Consider the following 24,948-nt stretch of genomic DNA (forward strand, 5'->3'; position numbering starts at 1 on the left):
CAAAGACTTCATTGTTATTTTTCGCTGACTGTCCAGTTTTCTTGTTGTAAACCGCCTCAAACTACTTTGGCTTTGGCAGTATATAAAAAATAAAATTATTATTAATATCATAATATCATCCTATGCCCTCTCATTTCTTTCAAATGAAAAAAAGAGACTCGACTCATGGGCATTTCTGCCACATAGGTATTTAAACATCTCTCATGAAATATAAAAATAGCAACAAACTCATTCAATATTTACAATGTTGCCAGCAGTGGGATTTGCCACATGAAAAAACCATTACTCAAAAACGTGGAGAAAAAGTCTCAAGTACTTCTTTCAGAGACGGCAATCACCAGTGATTTCAAACTGCTTGTATCTTATCATGGGCAGTAATGAAAGTTTCAAACAGGGTCCTCAGCCCACCACTTGCACAGGGTTTTAGCAGAACAAAATTACAAAAATAAGCAAAAATACTAAGCTTTACAAAAATAAACAAAAATACTAAGTTGACTACTCCTTCTTTCCAGTGTTAGCCCGTGAAAAGTAGTGAACTTCAATTGTCAGCTCTCCGAGGCAATACATCACTGGAGCAACCCTTCCTCGCTGGATACATCTCTATCATATCTCCCCTCACCTGCCTTTCCTCCAAAATATACATATTGAGATCTTTAAGTCTGTCCCCATAGGCCTTATGATGAAGACCACAGACCATTTTAGTAGCCTTCCTCTGAACAGACTCCATCTTTTTATATCTTTTTGAAAGTGCAGTCACCAGAATTGTACACAATATTTTAAATGAGGTCTCACCAGAGTCTTATACAGGGGCATCAATACCTCCTTTTTCCTATTGGCCATACCACTTCCTATCCACCCTAGCATTCTTATAGCTTTCGCCATCACCTTTTCAACCTGTTTAGCCACCTTAAAATCATCACATACAAACACATGTAAGTCCTGCTCTTCTGTCATGCACATAAGTTCTTTACCCCTAAACTGTACTGTTCTTTTGGGTTTTTGCAGCCTAAATGCATGACCTTGCGTTTCTTAGCATTAAATTTTAGCTGCCAAATTTCAGACCATTCTTCAAGCTTCGCTAGGTCTTTCTTCATGTTATTCACACCATCCGGTGTGACTACTCTATTGCAGATTTTGGCATCATCTGCAAAGAGGCAAATCATACATAGCGTAACATAAACTTTTATTAAAATACCACGAAAGCCTTTTGGTTTGAGGCGGTTTACAAGAAAAATGGCTGAGGAGAATCAGTGAGCTACTGCAATGGAGAGAGGATTGAAAATTGTATAAATTATATAGAAGGAGGTTAAACAGGGTTTTTTTTTTTTAAGGAGGGAGATAAATAGGTAGGAATGTTCATAGACTCAGAGCAACAATGTAGAATAGTGAGTCAGTGGGTTGGGAGTCTTTTCATGGAAAATTTAAGATGGGTCATCCTGTTTGGGGAAGAGGAGCGTTTTTAGGAGCTTTCTGAAATGCATGTAACAGGTTGATGTTCTGATCAGTTGGAGGGTAGGAGTCTGTTGATGAATCTCTTTTATGAGTGCATCCTTTAATTGAGGGGAAGGAGAAGAATGATTGAGGTCAAGTAGATCGTCCAGGTCTGGAGAATGTGACCTGACTGGTGAGGTAGTTGGGCAGTATACCATACAGAGCTTTGTTGAAGAGACATCCAAAATTGAAAAGTACTCAGCTCTCAATTTTCAGCCAATGAAGTTTTTGGTAGAAAGGTGTGATGTGATGTGACTGAATTTTTTCAGGTTGAATATGAGCCTCACTGCGGTGTTTTGGATGACACTTAATTTCCAGAAGTGTTTTCGTAGTCCTGCTAGGTAGATGATGTTGCAGTAATCTAGGATTCTTAGGACTAGTGTTTGGACTAGGGGTTTGAAAGGCACCTGGTCAAAGTATTTTCTGATGGATCTGAGTTTCCAGAGTATGTTGAATCCTTTGCATGTGACATGGTTGACTTGGGCAGATATGGACTGTTGACTATCTAGATGCATGCCCAGGATTCTGATTGTGGAAGAGATGGGGAAGTTGGTTCCCCTTAGGGTTATGGAGTTTATTAAAGAATTGGTGGCTGTGGCTAAGAAGAATTTTGTTTTCTCAGTGTTCAGTTTTAATTTGAAGTGGGTCATCCAATTTTCTATTGTAGACAGGATGGTGTCTATTCTGTGTATTTCTGTGGGCATCAGGCATGTGACAGGGAGGACGACTGTAATGCCATCAGTGTAGCTGTAATGGGAGACATTTAGACTATTGAGTTGTTCTCCTAGGGAAGCAAGGTAGATGTTGAAGAGCAAGGGCGATGTTGTGGGATGCCACAGTCGCTGGTCCATGCCATAGATAGTGTGTCCCCAATCTTGACTTGGTAGCTGTGAGATTTCAGGAAGCCCTTGAACCGTACATTTCCTGATAGTCCATAGGCATCAAGGCAGGATAGCAACAGGTCATGATCCACAAGGTCGAAAGCGCTGCTGAGGTCCAGTTGGAGGACGTGCGTTTAGACTCGTGCTTAGTAGATTATATAGATCAGTGATAAGTGATGCAAATACCAACTCGGTACTGAATGACTGTTTGAAGCCTGATTGGGAGTCATGGAATAGTTGAAAGTGTTCCAGGTGATTCATCAATTGAATTTGTAATACAGCCCTTCAGCAATATCGCTTATAAAAATGTTAAAAACAACAGGCCCAAGAACAGAACCTTGAGGCACACCATTGGTAACATCCCTTTCCTCAGAGAGATCTCCACTGACCACTACCCTCTGTCATCTTCCACTCATCTAGTTCCTGACCCAGCCCTGTTTATTAGACGTCTATGTGAAACACTGTCAAAGATTTTGCTAAAATCTAAATACACCACATCTAGAGTACTCCCTTTATCCAATTATCTGGTCACCCAAATAAGGAAATTGATTAGATTTATCTGACATGACCTACCTCTAGTGAATCCATGTTGCTTCCGATCCAGTAATCCACCGGATTCCAGAAACTTCACCATTCTCTGTTTTAAAAGTGTTTCCATTAATTTGCTTACCACAGAAGTCAGATTTACTAGCCTGAAATTCCCTACTTCTTTCTTACTTCCACTTTTGTGTCGAGGGACCACATCCACCCTTCTCCAGTCCTCCCGTACTACTCCTGACTCTAGAGAAGAATTGAAAAGGTCAGTCAGCAGAGCCACCAGAACTTCCCTAAGTTCCTTCAGCACCCTCAGATGTACACCATACAGCCCAATTGCTTTGTCTATTTTTAATTTAGCTAGCTCCTCATGAACACAACTCTCTGAAAACTGATTAGGGTCTACCACTCCTCCATCCCTATTTGTGTTTGTCTTCTGTGGTCCCACTCCCGGCGCTTCAGCTGTGAACAAAGAACAGAAATATTTGTTAAGCAATTCAGCCTTTTATTTATCAGTTTATACATATTTTTCTCCTTCACTTTTGAGTCTCATAATGCCACTTTTGCACTTCTGATTTCATTAGACCTCTCGGCAGCATTTGATACAGTTGATCATAACCTTTTATTAAATAGATTAGAATCTATTGGCATTTCGGAGCAAGTTCTTCTTTGGTTTAGGTCCTATTTTGATAATCGAATTTCTATAGTTTCTTTCAACGATTCCACATCTTCAAGTTTCTCTTCCTCCTATGGTATTCCCCAAGGTTCTATTTTATCTCCTCTTCTCTTCAATATTTTCCTTTCACCCCTTATGACTCTTTGTCAATCTATCGGTTTTTCAGTATTCGCTTATGCTGACGATGTACAACTTTTACATCCCCTTGACCCCAATAATCCATCTGAAATCGCTGCTATTAATGACAAACTCAAACAGATTCATCTATGGTTGGACAATAATAGACTGTCCTTAAACATTAATAAAACCAACACATTACTCTTCCCTTGGAAAGAAAACCATAAAATAGCGGTTCCTATTAATATACAGGGAATTACGCTCAAACAAATAAACAAAATCTGGATTTTAGGTGTCATCCTAGATGAAAATTTAACTTATCACGACCACATTAGCTATGTTGTCAAAACTACTTTTTACAGGTTACGTCAAATCCGCTCTATCTCAAAATTCCTCTGCCCCAAATCTTTAAACACACTAATTCATTCATTGATCATTTCAAAAACTGACTACTGTAACGCTTTATTCAAAGGAATGGCCCAAAAAGAAATCAGAAGATTACAGATTATCCAAAACACATCTATAAAACTAATTATGGGGGCCAAAAAGTTTGATCATGTCACCCCTTTACTACAAAAGGCACATTGGCTCCCAGTTGCACACCGAATATTATATAAATTATCTTTACTCACCTTTAAATCGTTGTTATACAAAACTCCATCATTTATTTATAAAGTCTTAATTCCATACTCCTCTCAAAAAACTTTACGATCCAATGAACAACTTTTATTGGTCATTCCCACTCTTAAATTTATAAATACCCGAAGACAATATATCTTCACTGTTACAGCACCACAAACATGGAATTCTCTCCCACTTTATTTAAGGGAGGAGAAAAATCTTGATAAATTCAAAAGCCAACTTAAGAGCTTTCTTTTTAAAGACGCTTTCAATACTTAATTGAAATGCCAATTGCTCTTTATAACTCCCTTTCATTTTAGTCAGCTATGTATACTATTTCCAATAAATTATTTTGTTTTCCCTTTCCTTTTGTATTTTACCCTTAACGGTCCCTCCTTTCCTATTATAAATTGTATTTCTTTACCCTCTATCCCAGTGTTTCCTGTTGGAATTTGTCTAGTTTTTAAATGTGTTTTATATTTTTACTATATTATTGTTATTGTTTTATTATGTATTTTTTGTATATGTAAATCGCTTAGTAATTGTGATAGGCGATCAATCAAATAACGAATAAACTTGAAACTTGAAACTTCTTCCTATCACTGATATATCTAAAAAAATATCTCCCTGTTTTATCCTGTCAGCTATTTTTTCTTCCATTTGTATCTTTGCTGCTGAAAGGGCCAGGAGATGATGCTCCGCCCACAGAAAGAGCAGGTGGTTTTCCTGAGCTAGAGAGGCACTCTTGGTTCTTCCCTAGCAATTGACATACACCACTGAAGTCACATTGTCAAAGAAGACTTGGACCGCCTCCAGAGTCGTTTGCAATTTTACCAGAGCCAAGCGAATGGCCCACAGTTCCAATTGGTTGATTGACCATTTCTTTTGAGAGAGCATCCAACACTTCTGAATGGAATGATGGTTACAATGGGTTCCCCAGCCGCAGAGACTGGCATCTGTCTCAACAAGTACTCAAGATGCAATCCACAATGGAAAAGGTCTAAGTGAGAATGTCAAAATGAATCTTGGACCCTTGAATTAAGTGTCCACTGCAGGCTGTTCCCTAGAGCCATGCTTCAGAGACATAAGGAAGGTGCTGTTAGCCCTGGGAAGGAAAATTGCTACCATCAAGAGACTGCCAAGAGTCTGAGGGAGACAGATACTTGACTAAAAGGCCCACAGGCCTGAACCCAGGTAGCAATTCCCAAAGTATCACAGCCCAATATTAGAAAAGTGCTCAAAGGCACTAAAAGCTGCATTGGGAGTTGTTGTTTTGGGGTTTTTTTCTAAAATACTATCAAACACTCTGCATATGCTGACTATTGGCCAGGAAAATCTTCATCTAGGGGCAATCGGGGCTTAAGGAGAGGACATGGAGGCCCCACAAAACTCCCCACACTGAATTCCTCTGAAGAACAGCCTGAACGTGACCAGCATGGGAAAATTGCAGGGACGCCGATTCCTGCATGCTTCCTGCCAACCTGAGCCTGAAGAACAATGCGTGCACTGCATGAAGCCAACCCCTAACTCAGCACAGCGAGTTGGCGCTGGCTAAGCCCTGCTGCCATTCCCCACAACATGCAGAAGGTTGTCAATTTGTTTGTTTTTTTAAGTCTCCAACAGATTGGGCAGGGCACGAGGCAGAGCCAAGTGAGAGGCAAGAAAACTGTGGTTCCCCTCATGACGGAGAGGTAACACATACCACCTCCCTCCCTGGGCCAAATTTTGGGATCACAAGAAAAAACTAAGAGTAATAGAAAAAAATCCCAAAATTTAACTACAAAATATTATTCACCAGAGATGGGTTACACTCCCCCGATAACCATTTCACAAACCAGTGGAGAAAAAGCCTCAAAAATTTCAATGCAGCAGTAAACAACTTCAATACTGTTTAAAGTCCAAGCTGCTTATGTACTATCACTGGCAAAAAACTCCACCACCACTGAAATGTAATTATCAAAAGGGTAATATACCAATCACTGTGCACAGGAAAAGCAAAACAAAAAAAAAAAAGTTTTACTTAGCTTGGGACCATGGTCTGAAACGCCATGCCACATGGAAAATCAACCCCACAGGTAAAGGCAGGGGCAGACAAATCCCAATATTCACTGTGCTGTAATCTGGCTGCTGCTTCCAGGATTGCCTGCCCCTATCCGATGCAGTATGAAAACCCTGTGGGGCAATTTTTTAAGCAGGTCCTTTTTCCCCCAGAAATCTGCATTCCTGCTATCTTTGTAGAAATGTCCTTTTTATTCTGACGTGAGGAGGGAGCAAGGAGTGTAGGACAAATACCAAATGGGGCGAGCAGGGATGGGTAGGGAACTGGCACCATCAGCTACACCCTGAAATAGGCACCCAGCAAGCCTAATCCCCTTCCTCAACTGAGTCAGCAGAGCCCAAACAGGAGCCAAGCAGGGCCAGACCAAGCCACTGTTCGCAGGCCATACCAAACGAGAGGAAACGAGGACAGGATAAAGATCAGTCATCTGCCTGCTGGAGGTAGAGAATACTGGTTTATCAGAGAGAGTACCATTCTATATATGACAGAGCTCAACTTGGTATTCTCTATCTCCACCTGCTGGTAGATGGTCATAAACCAGTTGTCTCTGCTGTTGACAAGGAAAGTAATTTTATAATAGACTGCCTATGTTGGAAGGCAAAGTTGGTGCCTATTTTGAGGCTATTTTATAAAGCTATATAAGCATATATGTGACTTTCTAAAATAACGCCACAAAACCTATCCGACTGCAGCTAAAATAAAGATCTGTACATTCACATTTGCTTAAAAACATGCTTACACATTAGTCATATAAAAGTATGCACTTTTTTATCTACATGTACTTTTACATATGTCCCCCGGGGGGTAATTTTATAAATTGTCTTTTATCCATATAAAACACGGTTTATACTTGAAAATCCTCCATAAAATTCCCCCCTCAGAAGTAATTTCATATCAGGGTGCCTAGGCAATAAAGGCTCACAGGGGCATATACTGCATTTGTCTTAAAGGCATCGTTTTTAATTTATATTATATATTTATTACATTTTCTATACCATTCTACCAGAACGGTTTACATAAATTTATTCAGGTACTCAAGCATTTTTCCTTGTCTGTCCCAGCAGGCTCATTTTGCCCTGTAAAGTCTCTTATAAAATTGTGCTCAATTGTTTTCAGTACCAAACCTCAGATTAGTTTATGGAAGACAACAAAACCTAAACAAAAACTCTACTGAGGCATTTTAGATTAACAACAATAAAGTATTCATTATACTTACCAAGTCGATACAATATAGAATAAATATTTGCCCTCATGTTCTCAGCAACATCCATGATGGCAATGCTAGGGCAATTAGCAGGCATTGGGATTACTTCTTGCTGTGCTTGCAAACTGCCAACCAATGGCTGTTTTGCATCTGAAAGATTCAAAAATGTACTAGCTTAACGTTTTATATAAGAATTAGTGCTGTACATTTAGCATGTTTTTAACACATTAAAATAATAACTTGCATTAATAATTTTCACATTCTCCCACTCCACAGAAGCAGCGACTCTCATCCACTCTCTCTAAATCTGTCCCTGAGTCCAGTCCTTCTCTTTTCCGCTCTTTCCTGATTCCAGCATCCCTTCCCTTTTCTTTCTTCCATGGTGGGTCTTCTTTGTTCCTCTCCATATCTTTCCATGGCCCATCTAACCTTTTTTTCCTGGGATTTGTGTAGCCACATCTCCTGCTATCAGGCTGGGTTTTCTGTGGCTGCCTTTCCCTTCAAGTTGCTACTCTGCTGAACATTGAAGCTGCATTTTTTTGGCAGTGGGGGACAGAGATCATAAAGAAGGAGGGAGAGATAGGGGAAAGGGAGTGCTAGACCATGGGGCGGAGGGATTGCTGGACCATAGGAATGGAAGAGAAGGGGGAGAGGACAAGGAAATACTGGACCATGAGATAAGGGAGAAGGGTGGGGGCAAGATTGCTGGTCCATAAGAACTTGAAACTGCTAGAGTACCTGAACTTCCTGTACCAGCAGCTCAAGCTGCAGGAAAGAAGCATCATGAAGGAAATTAATGGTAAAAGAGAGAGAGCGAGAGAAAGAGAGAGCGAGAGCAAGAACAAGAGAGAATGGGTGAAGGATGGGGAGGGCAGAGAGAGGAGATGCTGCAGGGTAGGTAAAGAGAGAAGAGATCATGGCTGGGGTGGGGAAGAAAGGGGGACAGAGGAAATCCTGCATGGGGGCAGATGAAGAGATGCTAAACAGAAAGTGGAGAAAAAGACAGGAGATTTTGGATAGGAGAGTAAAAGAGGAGATGCTGCATGATTGGGGACAAGAAATACAGAGGATATGCTACACTCCCTCCTGCCGCTGCAAACCCCCCTCCATTCCAAACCGACCCCTCCCCTTCCCTATTTTACAAAAATTTGGCAGTAGGGCTGCCCACTCCCTTCTGCCACCGGATGCTCCCCCCCTGAACTCCCCCACACTCCCCCAAAGCACCCCTGTACCTCTACATTAAGATGACAATAGGAGACACTGTATGGCTGGTCGGGTGGGGGGAGGGAGGCAGAAATATGATGAAGAGATGCTTCAAGGCACGGGGAAAATAAAAGAAGTAGAATGGGAGGGCCTGGGTGAGGGAAAGAGATTGAAAACAGAAAAAAAAATGTTTATTCACAGTGAATACACTAGAGGTTTAAATGCATTGCCTTTGTTATATGCAAACCTCTTATGTACATTGACAATGGATATCCTGAAAAATAAAATGACAAGATATGTCCCTTGGGACTGGGTTGAGAAACATGTTTAAATTATTGAATTGTATTTGATTTCAAGGCAGGGGGTGAAGCATGTGGGATGAGGGGCAACGATGTACAGGTGGGGTTGTGGCAGGTAGGTGCAAAAACAAAAATTAGTTCAGGGCGCCCCTGCTTACAACATCATAGAAAATTCAAATTGCTCCATAAAGGCCACACTAAAATTCCTACAATGGCTAAGATAGCCTGGCAGATAAAGCATCTATCACTGCTATTGCAGTTGCAGCAAGCAGTAAATTCACAGGGATACATAGGACTTGGCCTAAGGGGAGGAGCCTTAGGCATCTGAGCCAATCAGGACCTTAGGCACCTCCCTGTGCATCCCAGGATGCACTGGGGAGAGAAAGGCCTACCATTTTGAAGTGGCGGGCCGGCAAGCAGGAGGGACTGGGCATCCCTCCTGCTGTCATCTTAATGTAGAGATACGGGGGTGGTTTTTTTTTGGGGGGGGTTTGGGGGGCATCTGGTGGCAGAAGGGAATGGGCAGCCCTCCTGCTAATTTTTTGTAAAGTGGGGAAGGGAGGGGAAGAGTCGGGTCAGGGGGGAGGGTGTGTGGTTGCGGGTGTGTGGTTGCAGCGGCAGGAGGGAGTGGGCATCCGTTCTGCTGATTTTTATTAAAGTATGGAGCAGGTTCCTTCGGGTGAGGGGGCCGTTCAGTTCGTCATTGGGGGGGGGGGGGGTTGTGGCAGCAGGAGAGAGTGGGCATCCCTCTTGTCTCTATTTTGGTTCCAAGGGTCGTCATCGGGGAAGTAGCTCGCATTTTTTTAAAAATGGGGACAGATATTGTGCGTAACTTTCGCAGAACATCTACACCCATTTAAAAAACAAAAAGGAGAAAAGCCCCAAATAGCTGAGTGGCAGGAGACTACTTTGGGGCTTCCTCTGCCACTCAGCACGAGAGCCATTTTCTAAGCGAGAGAGTGGATGGGATTAAAACTGTCCTCCGCAAAACTCATTTGCATGGGAAGCCATTTGAACATTGATCACTGTTTAAAAATCAGCCCACAGCAACCTGTATGACCTGTTTTAGTGCATCTATCTCTTAGAGTACCTGATTGTGAACTGCTCAGATGGCTTTGCCAATGGGCAGTATATGAAATACAAAATAAAACTTTAAAAATAACTACAGTTTTGAGGATAATTCTTGCAGGAAGAGACAGTTTGTGAGGTGTGGGGCAGTTGTGGGAAGTAGCTGAAAGGACGGAGCAGCTTGCAAAATGCAAAGGTACTTGCAATGGCAGTGTTTAGGGCTGGAAGCAGTTTGTGTGGTGGTGGGTCAGTTGTGGGGTAGTTTTTAGGAGTGAGAAGTTTGCAAGGTAGTTAGGGTATTAGTGTAAAAAAAAAAAGGGGGGGGGGGGGTTAAGTAGGGGTGGAGATTGGCCTGGGAAACTTGGTTGAGAGAAACACTGGTCTAGGTGACTATGGACTTCACTCAGTAAAGGCCCCTTTTACAAAGCCACAGTAGTGATTCTCCTTTGGCAAATGCACCAAAGTCCATTTGCTGTGGCACAATTGCACGAATACATGCCCTTAAAAATCAGATTTCATGGTAGCAGGTTTGCATTATAACCCACTTGTGCAGATGATTTGTTGTTCATCCACGGGTTAAAAAATAAGGACAATTAAAAGTACAGGTTGTGTTTTGTTTTTGTATAGTTAACTAAGTTGTAAAGTTGTAAAGAATGTTTCCTTTATACATTAATAAAGATAAGTATATAAAATCATACCTGTTTGAGGCTTTTATGCATGCTGCGGTGACGGTGACGGGGCGGTGAATGGGATGGCAGTGGCGGTGACGGGGCGGTGAAAGGGATGGTGGTGACGGTGACGGGGCGGTGAAGGGAATGGTGGTGACGGGGCGGTGCAGAGGATAGTCGGCCGGGGACGGGGCGGTGACGGGGACACATTTTTTCCCCATGTCATTCTCTAATCTAAAGGAACAAGGATTAAACCTGAGGTAATCCTAATACAAAAAAAGCAAATTTTAACATGAAAAATACTCAGTAAAACTTGTTTAAAAATGGTGATTTTATACATTTTAATAAAACCCACCAACAATTCTGTCATTTTCATCACGTCTGACATTGAGTGCCTGCTCTTCTTGTCTCCATAACTGTATTAACAAGTTGCCAATGGATTGTTCTTTCTGACCTCGCCAGGTCATAAGGTGAGCAATGCTTTTAGGGTTTTCAGAAAACTCAACCACAATTCCAAGTATTAGGCTATTCATGTTCTTCTGATTTAACTTTGAATGGAAAAAAAAGAAGACAAAATATTCAAATGCTTCATATATGATAATAGAATATTGTCAACCTGTAGACTCCCTCATTTCTTTTGGCAGATTGAAGTAATACAAACAAAATGGTTAATACTGTAAATTCAAGAATGCACAAAACACGGTCAGAACACCCTCAGCACTGGGAAAACAGAAGGAAAATCCAAACACCAAGTGAAGTTTATATTACTACACCAAAAAAAGGGTCACTAAGCCAAATATTCAAATGATTTATGCTCTTAACTTTGGGGGTCTTTTATTAATGATTAGTGCATGTCATCTTCAGAAGGGCCCATAGGAATGACATGTGGTAATTGTTAGTTAAAGACCCTCTTAAGCTCCTACGTTTGGCTGAAAATAGGACACAAATTTAGGAGTTTAGCTTTTTATGGTAAAATAATTTTTATTGAAACAGACAAGAAAACAAATACCCAGACTCGGCCCTATAAGCAGTGTCCCAAAAAACATTTTGTACCAACCTAACCCAATCCCTGCCCCCGCCCCCAATCACCTTCCCGCCCCCCCCCCCCCCCCCAGGTCAGAGTTCCCAGAAACAGTCAGTAAGACTAGTAAATCGATAAGACACAGTCAACAATTCAGCACTCGACTTCTTGCAACAGGAGTCATGGTAGACCAAAAACGTTCCCAGATAACTGTAAAATGCTCACCCCGCACAGTTGAAAGATCAGGCACATCTCAACGCTCCCAAGTGAGCAGTTGAATCATCTGGGTAAGCCACATGTGAATTGTGGGAACATCCATGTACAGCCACTTGAGAAATATACATTTGAGGGCACATAAAATGGACCACTTAAGAAAAGCTTGAAGTCCAGGTGGCCTCGGATGACAAGAAGGAGAAACACCAAATAGCAGAAGAGAGGAGGGTCGTATAGTCACAGTTCAAAGAGTCTCTATACAGGCAAAAAGTTACCCCCAAAAAGTTTGAACCGCTGGACAAGTCCATAACATATGGCCCAGCTCAGCGATCTGACAGCCACATCTATCACACTCTGGCGATGGTCGAAATTTAGCACAGTAAGCTCTATAAGGAGATACATAGATCCTAAATAATAACTTAAATTGCATTTCCCAAAAGTAAACATATTTTTTCAGGGCTGACAGCCGAGCTACGGTCCGTGCTATAGTGTCTTCCGAGAGTACCATATTCAAATCCTGAGACCACACAGTCTGGAAATGAATATAGTCTGGCAAGGGGGTCTCATCCTTCAGGTGTCTCAGATGAAACTTAAGTGGGACTGGCAGTTGAGAGCCAAGAGTATAGGCTGTAGACAATAGTTCTTGCCGAGCAGATTGCAAGTTGGTCCTATTCAAAGTGGCTACATAATGAGCAATCTGCATATATGCAAATCTGCCCACGGCAGTTAGGTCATGGAACAGACTCAAAGATTGAAATGACTGCATAGAACCATCATCTAGTACCAAATGAAATAAAAAGGTTAACCCCCTTGCCGCCCAGTGATGAAACCTGGAACCCCCCATACCCGGGGAGAAGTGACGATTGCCACACAGTGGCAAAAGGGAGGACTCATATGCACTAATACCATGAAATTTACAGACCCATTTCCACACCTTTCGTAATGGGAGACCAAACACCCGAAGCCGAACATCCAAGGGATACGAAGAGGGAACAGAATGAAGAAAAGCACTAAAATGTTCCTGCCGAAAGCACCCCAATTCTAACAGAGTATTAGAAAAAACTGAAGTACCCCGAAAGTAGTCATTAATATGGCGCATGCCACAGCCAATCATAAGATGTCAAAGGTTAAGTAAGCCCAAACCCCCTTTATATTGCGGTCGCGCCACTTGTGAGTATGGTAAACGAGCTCAGCGACCCCGCCATATAAAGCGCCGAATGAGACGGATATACTTGTCTTCATCTCGACTAAGCAAATATAAGAGGAGCATCTGAAAGACATAAAGCCAAGTGGGAAGTATAATCATGTTAAGAAGTGCCACCCGCCCTAGAAGAGATAAGGGATAGTCCTGCCACAATCAAAGTTTAACCGCCAAAGCATACAACAGAGGAGTAACATTAGACGCATATAAGGTAGAAAGATCAGCAGGAATAGTCACGCCCAAATATTTAATGGCATTATCAGCCCACTGCAACGGAAAAATTCCCTCCCAGGAGTCCCGAAGAACAGAATGGGAGGGAAGGGCCATCGATTTGTCTAAGTTAATAGTCATCCCTGAATTAAAGCCATATTCTGTTATAAGATCCAGCGCAACCCCAAGAGATGTAGCCAGGTTGGTAAGGACAAGCATTAAGTCATCTGCAAAAGCCAAGGTTTTAATTACCTGTCCCTCAATATTTAAACCACTCACTTCCTCAAAGTGTCGCAAGGTGCACAATAAAGGTTCCAATGTAAGAATAAAAATCAAAGGCGACAAAGGGCATCCCTGACGGGTTCCATGGTTGATAGAAAAGGTGTCCGAAAGCGTACCATTAACCACTAAAGACGCTGTCGGGGCAGCATAGAGAGACGCAAACGCTGCCCGAAAAAAATCCCGAAATCCCTATGTAGTCCAGAGTATGAAAAAGATTAGGCCACGAAACATTATCAAAGGCCTTTGCCGCATCCAAACTAACCAGTAAAATAGGCTCCTGATCAGATTGTGCATGAGCAATGGCCAAGGGAATTTTTCGAAAGTTCAACACCGACTGACGACCAGGGACAAAACCCACCTGATCACCATGTATCAGAGCGGGAATCAAGGGGAGGAGGTGATCCGCCAAGATCCGAGGAAACAGTTTGAGGTCTACGTTAATAAGTGAAATGGGACGGTACGATCCTGCAAGGTCAGGTGGCTTCCCAGGTTTCGGAAGCAAAACAATATAAAGCATCATTAGCAAATCTTGGGAAAGCCCCAGATTCCACGGCTCCATTATAATAAGCTAACAAAGGACCACTAAGATGTGGTTCCAGCATCCTGTAAAATTCCCCAGGGAAACCATCAGGACCTGGTGCCGTACCTATCTTACTAGACCGAATAGCTCGTTGTAACTCTAATACCTGTAATGGTCTATTTAGATGATCAATATCTACCTCCCCCAGGCGTTGCATACCCGACGCATGAAGGTAGTCGTTGATCAATTCTCCTGGGGGGCTGAGAAGAGAACTGTACTGATTTGCAAAATGCTCATAAAGAACCCGAGCAATATCATCCGTACGAGACACAACTAAGTCACCCGCTGTACGCAAGGACAAAATCGGCTTCCGTCCCACATGGGTATCTACCATTCTAGCCAACAACGTGCCCGATTTATTACCAAAACGCTGAAATTTATATCAATGATAAGTGGACCAGCGTTGGGATCGAGAATGCAAAAGAGCGTTGAGTGCTGCCTGCGCAGCCAAGTATTGTTCTCGAGTTGATACGGAAGGATGGGCTACATGAGCCCTCTTAGCAAAATGCAGGGAACGCTCCAAAGTTATAATGGCCTTATTCAATCTGCGCATACGGGAACAAGTATAAGCTAAAATATGACCCCGAAGGACAACCTTAGCTATATTCCAAAATAAAAGTGGATCTCCCTGATGTAGTCCGTTAGTCAAGACATAATCCTCCCATCTCACCAATAGAAACCTTTGAAAATCATCATCTTGCCTCAAGTAAGCAGGGAATCGCCAACGCCTGGCTCGAATAAAGATATTCATCAAGATGAATATCTATCCATATATGTGCGTGACCAGAGATTTGTTTCGAGCCCACTCAAGCCGCCGTTACCCTCGAAAATAAGGAGGAAGAAACCAAGACATAATCCAACCTAGACCATGTACCATGGGCTCGAGACAAATGAGTATAATCACGCACCTCCGGATGCAGCAATCTCCAGGGGTCTACCAAATCTAAGGTTGTACAAAAATTAGTAAGAACGAGACCCCTGGGCCCCAAAGGAGTAGCAGGTCAGGAGGATTTGTCAGTTTCAGGATCTATAACCAAATTAACATCCCCAAGAAATAAGAGCTGGTCGGCAGGATACTTCATACAGAGGGTAATCAATTTCTGAAAGAAAGGCAATTCAGCAGAATTAGGCCCATAAACTGTTATCAGAAGATAGTAAGACGTGCCCACCTGCAATCGAACCAGCAAGTATCTCCCCAACCTGTCTTTTTCCAATACCTGAACACCAATGGGAGAGGATTTTCGCAAAAGCAAAGCCACCCCCCCCCCCCCCATGACGTCCTGTGGGCGAGGCAAAATATACATCTCCCACCCAGGACTTTTTCAACTTCAGATGTTCCTCATCCGTCAGCCTGATCTCCTGGAGGCAGACAAGATCAGCGGAGGTGCGCTGTAATGCAGCCAAGATTTTCTGCCTTTTAATTGGCGAGGTGATACCCCCCCACATTCCAGGAGACCAGCCTAAACGACGAGCCTGGCATGTTCCAAAGTAGAGGCATGCAAACTAGGTCCTATACAATCAAACCCCAGGATCCCAGCCTCTCCCAGGGCAGAGTAGATATACAGGATCAATATTAAACGAGAACCTGAGATGTGTCCTGTGTCAGAAAGAAAATTATACACAACATATGAATGCAAACATCGAAACCCCATCAGGAACTCCAAACTGTCCCCTTCCCCCACCCCCCTACCAGTCCTCCCAACCCCCCACTCCTCAATCTACACCCCCAAAAACCCCACACAACCACTCCCACCAACAGGACCCACAACCTGTGGTGCCCCAGAAGAACCACAAAGTGCAATGGGCCCCCATGCACACACTCAGCAAACAAAACAATAAAATACCAATGAAAAAAGAGGCAAAAAGTCAACAGGCACGAAGAAAAGCCCGTTATCCAGAAGTTCTGTGCAAACCATAGGGGAAAAGAAACTGAGGCGCCTTCCGCCAAGATTATAGGGCTTCGAGATCGAAATCAGGTAAGAGTAGACACCAAGGATTGGGCAGCCTCCACAGAATCAAAGGATTTCCAGATTCGGCCAGGGGGGTCGCGGGTCGGCTGGGGGGGGTGATCGGAGGTTCTTGGGGGGGCGGTCGTTGGGGGGAGGGGGGTTTGCGTCGAGGGCAGGAGGGCCTGGGATCCCTCCTGCCCGTAATGTAGTGCGGGGTGGGGGTAGGGGGTCGCTGTGGCCAGGAGGGTTTGGGCTCCCTCCTGGCCCGAACAACTAGCGGGGGGGGGGGGGGGTCGCCAGGGCCAGGAGGACTTGGGCTCCCTCCTGGCCCGATACTGTCGGGGAGTCAGCGGGGCAAGAGGGCTTGGGCTCCCTTTTGCCCCGATCGTGTCGGGGAGTCGGAGGGGCAAGAGGGCTTGAGCTCCCTCTTGCCCTGATCGTGTCGGGGGTCCCGCGGTTGGCTGGGGCAAGAGGGCTTGAGCTCCCTCTTGCCCCGATCGTGTCGGGGGTGCCGCGGTTGGCTGGGGCAAGAGGGCTTGAGCTCCCTCTTGCCTCGATCGTGTCGGGGAGTCGGGACCGCCAAGAGGAAGCAGCAGGACACCGGTAGGAGCTTCTACATGATGGGGGGGGGGTCGGGAGGCTGTGGGGGTGCGAGCGGTCCTTCAGGGTGGGGTTGCGGGTGGGAGTGCGTGCGAGCGGTCCTTCGGGGTGGGGGTGCGTGCGAGCGGTCCTTCGGGGTGGGGGTGCGAGCGGTCCTTCGGGGTGGGGGTGCGAGCGGTTCTGCGGGGTGGGGGGGGGTGAATCGGACGTCGGGGGGGCATCAGGCTTTCAAGGTGGGGACAGGACTTCAAGGGGGAGAGGAGAGTCGGGGCGGGCGAAAGGAGAGTCTTGGTGGCCAGAGGAGAGTCGGGGCGGGCGAAAGGAGAGTCGGGCAGCATGCGCGGTATACGGGTGTGCGCGGTATATAAAAATTTCTGTACATAAATTTGTGTTTTTCGCGTGCTATACCCGTGTGCGCGTTTTACACGGGTGCGCGTTATCTACGTGAAAATACGGTAGTAGTGGTGGCAGGATTCTCTTCTGTCTTCATGGTGTTTCGCAGTGCTGAGGCTTATATGGATGCTGCAGAGACGGTGATGGGGCGGTGAAAGGGATGGCGGTAACGGTGACGGGGTGGTGAAGGGAACGGCGGTGACGGGGCGGTGCAGAGGATGGTGGGCCGGGGACGGTGCAGTGACGGGGACAGATTTTTTCCCCGTGTCATTCTCTAAGTACAGTTTAGGGTGTGAAGAAGTTATGTGCACAACAGAAGAGCGAGACTTGGGTGTGATTGTATGTGATTATCTTAAGATGGCCAAATAGGTTGAAAAGGTGACGGCGAAAGATAGAAGGATGCTAGTATGCATAGGAAGAGGTATGGCTAGTAGGAAAAAGGAAGTATTGATGCCCCTGTACAAGACTGGTGAGACCTCATTTAGAATATTGTGTACAATTCTGGAGACCACACTTTCAAAAGATATAAAAAGGATGGAATCGGTCCAGAGGAAGGCTACTAAAATGCTATGTGGTCTTCATCATAAGGCATTTGGGGACAGACTTAAAGATCTCAATCTGTATACTTTGGAGGAAAGGCGGGAAAGGGGAGATATGATAGAGATGTTTAAATATCCACATGGTATATATGTGCATGAGTCATTTGAAAGGAAGCTCTGGAATGAGAGGGCATAGGAAGTTAAGAGATGATAGGCTCAGGAGTAATCCAAGGAAATACTTTTTTTACAGAAAGGGCGATAGATGTGTGGAACAGTTTCCCAGAAGAGGTGGAGACAGACTGTGTCTGAAGTCAAGAAAGCGTGAGATAGGCATGTGAGATCTCTTAGAGAGAGGAAGAGATAATGGTTATTGTGGATGGAAAGACTGGATGGGCCATTTGGCCTTTATCTGCCATTATATTTCTATATTGTATCTCTCCCTCTGACACAGTATTCCTTTCTTCTATATTTTGTATTTATTTCCCCATGTTACTACATGGGCCTCCTAACTTGTAAATCGCCTTGAACCTGTACTGAAAAGTGTGATCAAAAAGTCCTGATTAGATTAGCTTACTGTCACTTTAAATTTTAGCACCGTCCATACTGTGCACATGCTGGTGCCTTCCTGCCTGATGTTGGCTCACAGGACCTGCAGTTTAGTAAGAAAGCTAAGAAGCCAATTAGGGGAGGTGGACGGGTTGTGAGAATATATATCTTCTGCCCTCAAGAGAACACTTGCTACAAGTAAGTAACTTTGCTGTCTCCAAGGACAAGCAGGCATAATATCCTCACATGTGGGACTCCCAAGCTGCCAGGGTCATGTCTCTATGAAGAGGGTAGAACTAACAAACATGAGCCTGGCAAAACTCAAAAGGTAGGAAGAGTTGGTGCTTAGAAAGAGAACAAATTATGCAAAACTGCTTGTCCAAACTAATTGTCCCATCTGGAATGGTGCTCCAAACAGTAGTGGGAAGTGAAGGTATGGACTGAGAACCAACTGGCTGCTTTACAAATGTCCTCTATGGGTGTACAGTGGAGATGGGCTACTGAGGTTGCCATAGCTCGAACCTTATAAGAAGCGATACGGCTGTCTAGTATCAGCCCAACCTGAGTATATGCAAAGGAGATACAGTTCGCAAGCCAAGTGGAGACGGTTCTCTTGGTGACAGGAACTCCTAGTCTGTTAGGGTCAAATGACACAGAGTGGTAGTTCTGTGAGGCCTGGTGCGAGGTACAATGTGTGGAGTGTTGTTTCACCAGGGTGAGAATGTGGCCTTGGAAAGAAGACAGGTAAAACTATGGACAGATTGAGGTGAAATTCAGAGATGACTTTCGAGAGGAAGGTCAGATGAGTTCAGACTGCATGGTAGAATCTTGTACAGGGTGGATCCACTACAAGTGCTTGCAGCTCACTGACCCAGCATGCTAACATAAGAGCTATGAGGAAGACTACTTTCCAAATGAGATGTTTTAGTGAGGAAGTCAAAAGCGGTTCAAAGGGGACTTCATCAATATGGATAGGATGATGTTAAAATCCTGGGCAATGGCCAGAGACTTGAGAGGAGGCTTGACCTTTCAAGAATCTAGAGACCAATGGATGAACTGTTAGTGATTTCTTTTTCAATAAAGAGTGAGATGAACTCATACTGAAGTTGTCTTTAGGCCAGAAAGGTGAAGAAGGTAGTTCAGTATGGAATGCAGAGGACAAGTAGTAGGATCTAGTGAATGAATGTCAAATAGTGAAGTGGGTCCATTTAAATTTGTAGCAACGCTGTGTGGAAGGCTTTCTAGAAGCTTCAATAATAGCTGACACAGGTTCAGATAAAGTGAAAGAGTCTATTCAGTCAGAGAGAGATACCATACTGTGAGTGCTAATGAGCAGAGGTTGGGATGGAGGAGAGAGCCTTTGTTTTGCATAAGCAATGCTGGAAATAGTTGAAGTGTGATGGGTTCCCAAACAGTGAGCTGTAGAGGTGCACTGAGAATTTTGATGCCTTGATCTTGGTGAAGTTTGAGTAGAATTTCCCTGATGAAAGGTATTGGAGGAAATGGATAGAGGAACTTCTAATCTTCCATTTGTGAGTTGCACATACCTATACAAGCTCAAAGTGACAGATCAAAGAGGAAGGGGAAAGTAGTAGGGGAAGGGCATGGAGAAGCAAGAGGAGGAGGGACCTAGAAGTAAGGGGTGCTATACAGAAACTAAGACAGTTAATTGTCAAAGAGGTGAGTCTTCAGGTTTTTTCTGAATGTGGTGTAGTTTGTCTTTTTCCTGATAGCTTCTGGTAGGTCATTCCAGGTTTTTAATCCCAGATAAGTTAGCATAGAGTGGAAAATTTGCTTGTAGTGGAGGTATTTTGTGGATGGCAGGTTTAGTTGGATTATGTTAAGGAGTCTTTTTGATGTCAACCAAACAGTAGAGAATAGTTGGATGAGAGAGGCTGCTGAATTTCCGTATAGAATCTGGTGTAGGATACATGACGATTTCAAAATTATTCGGAATGATATTGGGAGCCAATGTAGTTGCCTGATGAAGGTTGTGATTGAATCAAATTTCTTTAATTTATAGATTAGTCTAACGGCTGTGTTCTCTCGCTACTCCAGCAGAAAGGTATCTGATTCCAGACGATTGGGAGTGTAGAATCTGGAGCAGTAGTGTGGAAGTTTGCGATTTTAGGGGTACACAAAGAAGTCTACTTTGGGTGTCCACCAAATTGCAAAGATCTGTCATAATGTAGTTGTATTGAGGTTGAAGAAGTGTGTTCAGCTTGTCTGCTAAGATATTCTGCCTTCCTGCAAGGTATACTGCTTTGAGTAATATGTTGCAAGCAATTGCCCAAGACCATATTTCTATGGCTTCCTGACAGAGAAGGTGAGACTCTGTGCATCCTAGTTTGTTCAAGCAGAACATGGCGATTTGATTGTCGATGTGTATGAGGACTACTTTATTCTGTAAGTGATCCTGGAAGGTATGTCAGCATTTGGAATTGTTGTAGCTCTAGAACAGCCCCTCCTCAAGGGCCGCAATCCAGTTGAGCTTTCAGGATTTCCCCAATTAATATGCATGAGATCTATTTGCATGCACTGCTTTTATTGTATGCTAATAGCTTTCATGCATATTCATTGGGGAAATCCTGAAAACCCGACTGGATTGCGGCCCTCGAGGAGGGACTTTGACACCCCTGATCTAGAAGACTGATATGGAGAGCCTTCTCTGTTGGAGTCCACACTCCTTGAATGTGAAGGCCATCGAGATGGGCTCTCCAACCCAGCATGGAAGAATCTGTGGTGAGCAGCTTTTGGTGAGGAGGAAGCTAAAAAGGAAGGCTTCTGTTGAGATTAGATAGAATCATCCACCATTAGAGAGAGCATCAAAGGTCTGAAGTCACCTGTATTATTGCTGAGAGATCTGATGGCCTGTGATCACTGGGGAAAGAGTCCACTGGGGAATTCTGAAGTGCAGATGTGCAAAAAGAGTAACATGAACCATTGAGGCCATGTGACCTAGGAGATTTAATATTTGACATGGCAGGGAGGAGACTTTCTGGTGCATATGAAGGAGATTGTTGATTCTCTGCTGGGGGAGAAAAGCTTGACCGTGAATAGTGTCCAAGAGAGATCCAATGAATTCTAAGGTCTGTGTCAGTTGGAGATGTGACTTCTGATAGTTCACTGCAAATCCCAGTAGTTTCAAGAGACGAACTGTGGAGCTGATGGCATTCTGAGCTTGTTGTGCTGAGACTTTAATCATCCAGTTGTCTAGTTAGGGGAATACGTCAAATCTCCATGAGCATAGGGTTGCAGCTACTACTACCAGGTATTTCGTGAACACTCTCAGTGCTGATGCTAGTCCGAAGGGTAAGACTCTGTACTAGAAGTGACCAGAACCTACTCGGAAGTGAAGATATCTCCTGAGGGCAGGTAAGATTAGAATGTGAGTACAGTGGTGCCTCACACAACGAACTTAATTCGTTCCAGGAGCAAGTTTGTTATGCGAAAAGTTCGTTATGTGAAACGCGTTTTCCCATAACAATACATGTTAAAAAAAATAATTCGTTCTGCAGCATAAAATATGCTAAGATGACATAAAAAAAGATAAATTTGTCAAAATGGTGAAAATGGTGGTCTTGCTGAGGCCAAACTCTTTGACGAGGTCACACTGTTTTACCCCACATTCACTCCTTCTAATTATTTCCCGTTTCATTTCAACAGAAATCACCTTCCTGCTTTTTTTAGAAGCCATGATATATAAAAAATATTGAGTTTATCTTAAAAGGACGACTGTATACAGTGAGAGAGGGCAGTTAAGCGCAGTGACTAACGACTGCCTGCAGTGCCTGCGCGGAAGGATGCAATACATCGGCAGCTCGGGCGACTTCGTTGTGTGAAACGAAGTTCGTTGTGTGAAACGAAGTTCGTTGTGTGAAGTTCGTTGTGTGAAACGAAGTTCGTTGTGTGAATCAAGACATGAAGTTCGTTGTGTGCAGCGTTCGTTGTGCGAGGCGTTCGTTATGCGAGGCACCACTGTATATGCTTCTTTGAGGTCTAGAGAGCATAGCCAATCATTTTTCTCCAATAGTGGTAGGAGGCTTCGCAGAGAGACCATGAAAAACTTCTTCACTAAGTATTTGTTGAAAGCACGGAGGTATAGAATTGGGTGGAGACCTCCAGTCCTCTTCTGCATGAGGAAATACTTGGAGTAGAACTCTCAGCCTCTCAGTACTTGTTCTATTGCATTGAGCTAGAGAAGGGCTGAGAGCTCTTGGTAAAGGAGTGTCTTCTGAAGGGAGTTAAAAAGAGACTCTCTTGGAGGGTGGTTCAAAGGTGTTTGTAGCAAGCTTAGGACATAGCCCTAAGCCACTACCTAGGACACCCATTGACCCGAAGTTATGAGAGTCCAGTGTTGGTGAAAGTGATGAAGTCTGCCTCCTACTGGAAGCTTTGGAGGGAGATCCAGTGAGACGTTGGCAATGCTTTCTAGAAAGGAGTTAATAAGATGGTTGTTGCTTGAACTGATTTTGAGATTGTGACTTCTGTTGTCTCTGTTATCTAGGATGTCTCTGATTGGTGCAAACTTAAGTGGAAGGTTGATGGTAACAGTGCCTGGAATTGTAGTAAAAAGAATGCTCAGCAGTATTAGAGTACCTACGAGATGACTGAGCTATTTGTGATGACTGAGTCTTAGATAAAGTTATCATGCAGTCCTTATGTTTCTTAATTTTGTCTGCAGCCTCTCAGATGCAATCCCTCAAAGAGATCATCACCCTTACAAGGAAAATTGGAGAGACATTCTTGGACTGAAGTCTTCAAATCAGAAATCTGGAATCAAGTAAGCCTACGCATTGCGATAACTACTGCAGAAGTCCTTGAGGTCATTTCAAATGTAATGTAATGTAATGTAATTTATTTCTTATATACCGCTACATCCGTTAGGTTCTAAGCGGTTTACAGAAAATATACATTAAGATTAGAAATTACATTACATTACATTACATTACATTCGGGATTTCTATTCCGCCATTACCTTGCGGTTCAAGGCGGATTACAAAAGGTTAGTTTAAGGACAGGATTACAATGAATTAAAGAATTACAGAATTACAGAGTTAGAGAATTACAGAATTACAGAATTACAGAATTGCATGAATTATAATGAATAGCTAGATAGGTAAGATGTAGATCTTAAGGGCTTTTAGAGGTCGTGTTGTTATTGCTGTTTTAGGAATTTCTTGAAAAGTGTGGTTTTTATTTCTTTTCTGAACGTCTTATAGTCTGGGGTTGTCATCAGAAGGTTGGATATCTGGTTGTCTAGTCTTGCAGCCTGTGTGGCTAGGAGGCCGTCATATTGTTTTGTTCTTTTTACTTCTTTGGATGGGGGGGTATGAATGGGGAGTGCGTTTTTTCTGTGTCTGGTGTTGGTTGCTTGGATGAGGCGATTGTTCAGGTATGATGGGCTGTCTCCGTGTAGGGTTTTATATAATATGCAGTAGAATTTGAATTGGATTCTTTCTTGGATTGGGAGCCAGTGTGAGTTGATGAAGGCCTCAGTGATGTGGTCGTGTTTTCTCAGTGAATAGGCGAGTCTTAAGGCTGTATTTTGGATTGTTTGGAGTTGTCTTATCGTATTTGCTGGACATGGGAGGAATAGTATGTTACAGTAGTCCAATATGCCTAGTATCAGGGATTGTACTATAAGTAGGAATTGTGTACTTTCAAAGAATTTTCGGACTTGTCTCAGGTTTCTCATGATTGCGAATGATTTTTGAGTTGTTTTGTTTATTTGCGGTTGCATTGTGCAGCATCTGTCTATGGTCATGCCTAGTAGTTTTATGGTTGTTTGGATGGGATATTTGGTTGCGTTTATGTCTAGTATGGTTGTGGTTTGGATCTTGTCGTTTTCTAGGAGGATGAATTTGGTTTTGTCTTGGTTGAGTTTAAGTTTGTGATTTTCCATCCAGGTTGTGACTGCTTCCAGTGTTTGGTGAAGTTCGTCTGTCATGGTTGGTTTGGATTGATCGTATGGGATGAGGATGGTGATGTCATCCGCATAGCTATAGGATGTTATGCCTATATTATCCAGATGAGTTCCTAGAGAGGCAGTGTATAGATTGAAGAGGGTGGGGGATAGTGGAGATCCTTGTGGTACGCCGCAGGGGTTTGACCAGGATTCTGATTTTTCTTTGTTTGATTTTACACTGTAGGTTCTGAGTTTTAGGAATCCTTCGAACCAGGTGTATACTTTATCTGAGATGCCTGTTGCATCTAAGATCTGTAGAAGGATGTTGTGGTCTACTAGGTCGAATGCCGCCGATAGGTCCAGTTGTATGAGTAGCATTTTTTTTTCCTGTACTAAGTTGTTGTCTGACGGTATCCATGAGGGAGCCTAGTAATGTCTCTGTGCTGAAGTTTGTTCTGAATCCTGATTGCATGGGGTGGAGTAGGTTGTGGTCCTCTATGTAATTGGTGAGGAGTTTGGCTACTAGGCCTTCTATAATTTTGACATATAGCGGAATTGAGGCTATAGGTCTATAGTTAGCTGGGAGGTTTTGTGGTGCCTTTGGATCTTTTTGGATTGGGGTGATGACGATTTCGCTGAGGTTGTCAGGGAATGTGCCCTCTGTGAGCGTGAATTGGATCCATTG

At 43.6% G+C, this 24,948-nt stretch overlaps 1 protein-coding gene across 2 annotated transcripts in view; it reads right to left on the reverse strand.

The window, feature by feature from the left end:
- The window catches only part of LOC117354200 (GTP-binding protein 10-like), a 366,380-nt gene that overhangs the window by 153,729 nt on the left and 187,703 nt on the right, over positions 1-24,948 (reverse strand). For both annotated transcript variants that reach the window (XM_033931252.1, XM_033931248.1), the window contains exons 17-18: positions 11,177-11,369; positions 7,596-7,733 (exon numbers count right to left, since the gene is read on the reverse strand). In XM_033931252.1, the coding sequence (XP_033787143.1) occupies positions 7,596-7,733; positions 11,177-11,369 (331 nt within the window). The remainder of the gene's footprint in view (positions 1-7,595; positions 7,734-11,176; positions 11,370-24,948) is intronic.

The sequence above is a fragment of the Geotrypetes seraphini genome, chromosome 2 (assembly GCF_902459505.1).
Source record: "Geotrypetes seraphini chromosome 2, aGeoSer1.1, whole genome shotgun sequence".
Classification (NCBI taxonomy): Eukaryota; Metazoa; Chordata; class Amphibia; order Gymnophiona; family Dermophiidae; genus Geotrypetes; species Geotrypetes seraphini.